Source organism: Fragaria vesca, linkage group LG4, assembly GCF_000184155.1.
Source record: "Fragaria vesca subsp. vesca linkage group LG4, FraVesHawaii_1.0, whole genome shotgun sequence".
NCBI classification, from domain to species: Eukaryota; Viridiplantae; Streptophyta; class Magnoliopsida; order Rosales; family Rosaceae; genus Fragaria; species Fragaria vesca.
In genome coordinates, this window is record NC_020494.1 from 578,344 (window position 1) to 586,443 (window position 8,100).

At 36.9% G+C, this 8,100-nt stretch overlaps 1 protein-coding gene across 1 annotated transcript; it reads left to right on the top strand.

Moving 5' to 3' along the window:
• Positions 1-4,015: 4,015 nt before the first annotated feature.
• On the top strand, positions 4,016-7,887 carry LOC101299290 (cyclic nucleotide-gated ion channel 1-like). Its single transcript, XM_004297790.1, has 8 exons — positions 4,016-4,040; positions 4,322-4,473; positions 4,652-5,114; positions 5,210-5,404; positions 5,508-5,803; positions 6,324-6,435; positions 6,826-7,092; positions 7,217-7,887. The coding sequence occupies exons 2-8, from the start codon at positions 4,445-4,447 to the stop codon at positions 7,775-7,777; spliced, it is 1,923 nt and encodes a 640-aa protein (XP_004297838.1). The 5' UTR covers positions 4,016-4,040; positions 4,322-4,444; the 3' UTR covers positions 7,778-7,887.
• The last annotated feature ends 213 nt before the right edge of the window (positions 7,888-8,100 follow it).

Below are 8,100 nucleotides of genomic sequence, written 5' to 3' on the forward strand. Positions count from 1 at the left end.
GCTCTGCCAAGCCATTCTGTTGAGGAGTATAGGAATTTGAAGTCTGATGTCGAATTCCATGAGCTTGCATAAATTCTTGCATGGGACCATTAACATATTCGCCACCACTGTCAGATTGAAAAACTCGAATAGCATGTTGATACTGTGTAGACACCATCTTGTGAAATTCTTTGAACAAGGAACAATATCACTCTTATTGTTCAATAGAGACACCCAAGTCATTCGAGTACAGTCATCAATAAAAGTCACATAATATCGAGTTCCAGAATAAGTAGGGATCTGGGCAAGTCCCCAAACATCAGAATGAATTTTCATGAACGGAATAGGACTTTTATTAAGACTAGGTGAATATGAAATCCTTTGGCTTTTAGCCAATTCACATACATCACAACGAAACTCTGAATCACTCATAGTTGAAAATAAATGGGGTTGTAGTTTCTTAAGATAACCAAAAGATAGATGTCCCAATTGCTTGTGCCATAACCATATTGTTGCCTTTGCATTCTCTACTCCACTGACCTGATTCACTTGTCCCAACTGTTGCTCTCCTTGCTCTGTTAGATCCAGGTAGTAAAGTTTTCCCTGTCTAGTACCATAACCGAGAACCCGTCGAGTTAGAATGTCTTGAAACACACAAAACGAAAGATAAAAAGTCACAATACATGATAATGCTTGAATGATTTGGCCAACTGGGAGGAGATTGTATGCTAATGATGGGACAACTAAAACAGAATCAAGGGTTAATGTGTTGGAGAGGACAATAGTGCCTTCTCTGGTAACCGGAGTGTGAGAGCCATCAGCAGTAGAAACAATATTTTGAGTGGAGGGTTTAAATTTTTCCAAGCGACTAGGATCATTAACCATGTGGTCTGACGCCCCTGAATCAATAATCCAAGAACTATTCCTAGATACCTTACCGGTCATACCTGTTTGTGCGACATTGGTGGATGCAACGGTGGATGGTTGATCTTCATCTGTAGTAGCTAAGGCAGCATTTGCTTGATTTTTTCGAGGTTTTCTTGTGAAATCCCATCAATCTGGGTAACCGATGACTTCATAGCATCGTCGCTTGCTATGACCCAAGTCGCCACAAACCGGACACTTGACATTTGCATAGGGATTTGGTTTTGCTGGGAAGCTACGTGGAGGAGCATTTGAGAAGCCTGGAGGAGGTCCTTGTTTGCGTTGGACAACCATAACAGAAGACTCAGAGGCATGTCCCATAACTTGTCGATTAGAATGCACTTTTCAAACATAGGCATAACTTTGCTCCAAGGTGAATTTTGGGTCTTTGCAAAGGATTTCACCACAAATCTGATCATACTCTGAATCGAGCCCACTAAGGAACATGTGAACTCGCATACGTGCCATAGTAGTCGTTTCTTGAACAACTCCAGCTACTGTGTTATTTTGAGAGGCAATACGTTGATCGATCTCCTGAAACATTCCCACCAATTCATTATAATAGGTAGGAAGTGGCCGACCATTTTGTCTTGCTGCAAAGCACTTATTCACTTCTTATTCATACATTGGATGATTATGATGGGATGTTGGCAAGTTGAAGAAGGCCAGTCTCCAACATATAAGACAATATTGGTGATGACACCAGATATGATATAGAAGATAGTTAAAATACACATATCGGTCTTACATATTGGATAATGACTTGGGAAGTTCTACGTACATAGTACCATAACACACTATAGGGCTAAACCTTAACAATTTCATTTGTTATGGTGTTTGTCGTCTATTATTTTTAGATTGAATCTTCATGTTAGAGTTGTGCTTCTCTATACAATATGAAAGCCAGAAGTCTAATAATATTGGAACAAAGACATTACGTACGCTACAAGTGGGTGAATCAATATATGTAACTCTCGGTTTGGATATGATGGATTTGTGATTTGGTTGCTATTCTTTCCGAGACGGAGCCAAGATTTTAAAGTAGTCTGGGTTATATTCGACTAAATTTTTGTATACTTTTTTGGTTTATTACCTTTAGAATTTTTTTTATTAGATTGTATTCTCATTTAAATTTCTACACCTATAATTTAAGATTTAGAAGGTAAGAATTAAAGAAGGATATTGATAGATCTCCTTGCAGAAGAGACATTTTTGAGGAATGTTGATAGGAAAACGGCTTGTTGATGATTTGGCTAATTCATGCATAGACTTGCACTTACGTTCATTTCAAAATGGGTGGGCTATGATTCATAAAGTAGAGTTTATTTCAACCTAAGTTAGCTTACAAATGAAGAGCAACTGAAATTCCTATGGGCTACAACCCAGATACCTTTCCACTACCATCCGTCCCTGAATTTCTTTCTCAGGAGAATCTTCTTTCGTCAACTTGCATTGTAGAAATTGGAAGTATATATGAAACCATCAAAGCTTCAAGATTTTCAGTGGGCTAGTAAGAGTCACAGTGAAACAATGAGGAAGTCCCAATTCAACTTTGGTGGCTACTGTCTTCTGGCTACTTATACAATAGATTAGGCGGGGGAATCGGCGGAGCTGGAAGACGTGCATATATCGATCCTTAATTAGAAGCTTTTTTTTTTAGAACATTAAATCTGTTCTTCATGCGTGGAGCTCCTCAATTTCATGTATTTCATGCCCCATAGAACTTTGAGTGTAGCTCATAGATCGGCTAGCTATAGTTAAATAGTTTTGATGTAGATGTGCAGCCCGATTGCTAGGGGCTTATTACCATACTCCAGACCTAAGTCTTCCGGCCACTAAAAAGAAGAAAAAGAAGAAAGTATATAATAGCCGTACGTACACTAACATATAGTCCTCAGTTCTGAAACGTTTTCGTCCAAAAAAATAAGGGTGTTGCTAAATGTACCCAACAAATGTCTAAGTAGACCCAGTATTATTTTTTAAGACAATTTTATCCCTGTTTCAATATAAGAAAATAAATTAAAATAAAACTGTGGTTTGTTCGTTCCTTCTAGGACTCATCCTCTACAAGATCTATTCACAATCTTGTGTTTCTAAACCATGATAAGTATATGTGTGTGATGAACAGATCGAGATCTTATAAGTATAAGTATATTTGATTATAAGGTTGATAGTTGAAAAGTAGAGGAGAAACTCCAAGGAGACACACGTCAATGGTTTGCTTCATGCGGAGAGATGGATCCTATCACTACAAATCCTATTCTTATAATTGTGTAATTAAAGAGAAAGAAGAATGATGGTTGGATCATTGGGAATCTGGGAAGTGCCCATATACAATAAGAATCATGGTCGCATGGTCAATTGTTTGGTGGTCTCTTAGATCTCTCTCAAACTTTTGTCCGCGATCTTCTTCACCTTCTTGTGAAATTTCATCTTTCATATATTTTGTATTTCAGTTGAATGCATCTTGAAACTAAGCACAAATATGAACAAGAACAATAATGGTAGATCGATGGCATTGATCTTCATACTGTTGTTGAAAGTTGAAACAGAACAACAAGAAGAGATGCTGGGTTTCCTTGTTTAATAACAATAATAATAGTTATATTTTTATATTCAATTACAGGGGCATAATAAGAAAATATATGACGAAAAATTGAGTGCTGGGTTTACTTAGTCATTTGCTGGATACATCTAACAGCACCCAAAAATAAAGGGTCTCAAATGTTAGTCTTAGTTTGCCCTAAATTCATTAGTGGACGTAGGGTACGTTGCCCTAAATTCATTAATGTTAGTCTTAATAAATCCATGCAATATTGGATTTATTTTTTTATGTCTGAGAAAATGCCCTATTGGAAGATGGAAGTTTGGAACTACCAATACATGTGCTGCGCGCATAGACTAAGAACTTTCCAAGTCTTCATTCCCAATTGGCCAATTGGCAAAGTTCTTATTGGCTATTGGATATTTGACCATAGGTTGCGCCACCGCATTCCCATGCCAAAGTCTATAAATCTGAATATGAAGTTGAACAATATTATATTGTGCTCCATATTCGAAGGCACACAGCTCTCTCTTCATGCTTGCATGCTTTGGCCTGGAGTCTTATTTTCATCCATGAAACCATTCTAGACCGGGTAACTAATTATGTTCTATCGCTCATTCTCTACTAGCTGGATGTGTGTGTCTATATATATAGTTGGCGCTTGATCGGGACATCCGCACTTTTACAAGTTTGCGGCGTCCATCTGTGATCCGGACTATATATATATATATATATATATGATTCTATATGTATATCACCTACTATCATATCAGTATATATATATATATATATATATATATATGTATGGATTCTATATGTATATCACCTACTATCATATCACTGTGTTAAAAGGCCTGGTGGCGTCTATGACAGCTTAGGCGGCAACAAAAACGCCTGACATTTTCATCTAGCCGGCATTTGTGGTAGTCCGGCCAAGAATCCGGTTTGGCTGATCGATCTACAAGTTTCTACCGAACACTAACAGAGTATAAATTCATGATTCACTCAGAGAAGCAGGAAATGAGGTTAGTTTCTAAGAACATATTTTCTATACTTGTGCATGGAACAATTCAAATTGATTGCATTGGGGCTGACTCATGTAATATTTATGTAACCCCAAATTAAAAAGAAATAATTACAGTGTTCTGCTCTCATGCTCTAATTTGTTGTTGCTTTCCTTTTTAATTACAATTTCTTTGTCAGGTTTAATCGCCTCCACCAAGAGATAAATAATCCTGATGATGAAACTACTATTAAGCCATTTTCAGTTTCAACTAGTCAAAAATGGAAAATTAGGCTACATTCAGCTTCATTCTGGAGGAAGATATCGGTGATCGTATGTATGATTGCAGTCTCAATGGATCCATTGTTCTTTTACATTCCATTTCTTGATCATTCAAAATTCTGCCTCAAGAAAGACAAAAGGCTGAGGACCGTGGTCTTCATTACGCGATCACTCTCAGATTTCACCTTCCTACTGCATATCGTATATCAACTTCTTGAAGCTGCGAAGGCAGTGGCCTCTGAGTCCAAGCACAAGATGTTACAGAGAGACAAAAACTCAAGAGTACTCTTCAACTGGTTTGGACACGCCAAGGCAATAGCTAACAAGTTATCATGGAGCTCTTTCCTAACTGACATTTTAGCTATTCTTCCAATTCCACAAGTACGTAGTAGCAGAAATTGAGCATTATTCTTTGTTTTTGGGTCTTGTGTTTAATGGTGGATTTCTAACTCTGGTTGTTTATGTTGTCCAAACAGGTGCTAATATTAGATCTCTTTTATTCTCCCAATTATGGATTTTCACAGAACAAAATGACTTTGAATTACTTGCTTCTTGCGCAATACGTTCCAAGAACATATCGGATCTTCACTTCATCTAAGATGTTCAGGAAAAACAGTAGCGTGTGGGTCAAATCTGCATTCTATTTTTTTATGTACATCCTCTCAAGTCATGTAAGTCAAATTTTTTTTGGTCAAGGATGTAAGTCAAATTGTTAAACCAAGAGTTGGCTATGATTCTCTATTGTATCAATAACCAACTTTTTGTTGATTTTAGGTAATCGGAGCCTTTTGGTACTTTAGTACTATTCTAATGGAGTTAGTATGTTGGAAAATAGCCCTGGGAGGAAATGCTAAATTCCAATGTCATGAAAGTGGAATATCCGATGAAGATCCTCAATCTAAAATCAATCATACGAAAATTTATGCAAGTTGCAGAAATTTTACGGGAGATTCAGGTTATGATTACGGATTGTTTCGGAAGACAGTTCAAACCGGCTACACAGGATCTACACGTACAAGATTTCAAGAAAAGTTATTTTACTTTGTGTGGTGGGGACTTAAAAATATAAGGTAACTACCGTAACACTAACGAAAATTCTACGATATATATGTTAATGTATGATATACATAGAATTATTACTTAAACAAGAACTTGATTTACTCTCATGAGGATATTATTTACTTCAATGAGGACTTTTCTTTCTAGCTACCAGATGATCTCTAGCTCGAAGTGTTATGTTACATGGGGTTTGTCTATCATATCATATGTTATGACATACTTATTGCAAATGTGTCTAATTGTACGACACATTGGGATTTTGAAGGAGTAAATAGTTATTACATGATCATTTAGTTATTTCTTAAATCAATGATATCAATAATAGTCATACATTTTGTAAGGCATACTATACCATATGATATATTAAAATTTTCCTGTTACTTGAAGTTAATTGGGTTTAACGCACCGTAGCCTTACGTACCATAAAGCCAACCAATTGTCATTTTTTCTTTGAAGATTTTGTGTCTCATATTCTCTTTGAAGATTTTGTGTCTCATATTCTCTTGTTCCCATTTGTTAAACTGATTGCAGTAACTTTGGAACAAACATTGATACAAGTGAGTTCATTTGGGAAAATTGCTTTGCCATTCTTGTTTCTGGTATTGGACTGGTGCTATTTGCTTTACTCATTGGAAATATGCAGGTTGGTAAAGAATTTTCCTAACTTTCATCTATATTTATAAGAAAGGTAAAATATTGTATAGTCCTGGTGGTTTGAAGTCGACATCTGTTTAGTCCTTATGGTTTTATTTTAATTTGAATGACCCTTAAATGGCTGATGTGGCCGTTAAAAATTACATTATCTTTAATGGCCACGTCAGTATTGTAACAAAAAAATTGATAAAAAGACTATTTGGATAAAAAATCGTGACTTGAAGGACCATTCAGATTAAAATAAAATCACAAAGATTGAACATATATCAACTTTAAACCACAAAGACTAAACAAATTTCAATTCTTATAAGAAGCTAGCAGACCACGGTCAAATTTTTATGGTAACTACTTAACCTTAATTGATGTCGACAACCAACAGCTGTGTATGCAATCATCGGAGGACAAGAATGTGGCAACTGATAAGGTGCAAATGAAAGAGCAAGAACTTCAAGAATGGATGGACAAAAATGGCCTCCCTGAGAAGTTGGGTAAAGACGCTGAGAAGTTGAGGATAGAGATCATGACAAAGATAACAGAAAACTTGAAGGACGGCCAAAATGCTCAAGTACAAAACTTGTTCTCTCTTCTTCCCTGGAATACCGTAAAAGATCTCAAACTTTCAGTCTGCACGAGTATGCTAAAGAAAGTACGTTCTTCGACTTGCCTTAAGCTAAGAGTATCTAACAATCAAATTATGTTCTTCCATAGTGATCAATACTAATTGGTGTGCTGCAAGTTCTAACGAGGCCACCATATGTGTATGCGTATAGGTACAAAGGCTCAAACTTATGGATGAAAGAGGATTGAGACTGATCTGCCAGTATCTGAAGCCAGTGACCTACACTGAGAAAACATTTGCTTTTCGAATGGGAGAGCCACTTGATAGCATGCTCTTTATCATGGAAGGTATTATGTTGGTCTACCCGAATAATACTACTACTACTACTAAAACTGATCATGAAGTTGGAAGAGCAAATGTAGGTTCCCCATCGACAATCCGGTGCTCCCTCGAGAACGGTGATGTCTATGGAGATGAACAACTCTTGAGCTGGGCATCACCACTGGATATGTCCGATATTTCTTATGCAGACCTTCCTGTATTGACCGAAAATGTAAAATGTCTTTCAGAAGTAGAAGGGTTCGTTCTCAATGCCAAGGACTTGAAATATGTAGTCTCTGTATATAACTTACAGGAGAATCACAATAGTTCCGTCCATCTGGTGGTGGAAGTGGAACGTTCTACGACTTCTTTCTCAAGAGAACCATCAACAATACGTCGCGATCACATTAATCCTAGTCCACGGCAAGGCACAGACGGCGCTCAGGGATGAGGAAACAGAAATTATTGAAGCTTCAAACCAACAACTACTGAAATGTCCTATACTGTGTGGGAGATTGCAATTTGGTTCAGCCACATACCTGCAGCTTGGCTACTTTGTAGTAATACGTGAGAGTTTCTTGAGTGTAACTGTGTAAGTGCTTTTGTAGAAACTGATTATTGCACTAGAATTAATTAGTGACATATATTGCTTAGTCGTTTTGTAATATAGGTTTCTTACTTTCAATTGTTGCAGTTCAACAAACGTGGGATTTATGAATGGGTGCAATGTAAAATTTAGGCAAACTATGATCGATGATGCAACATCAGCAAACA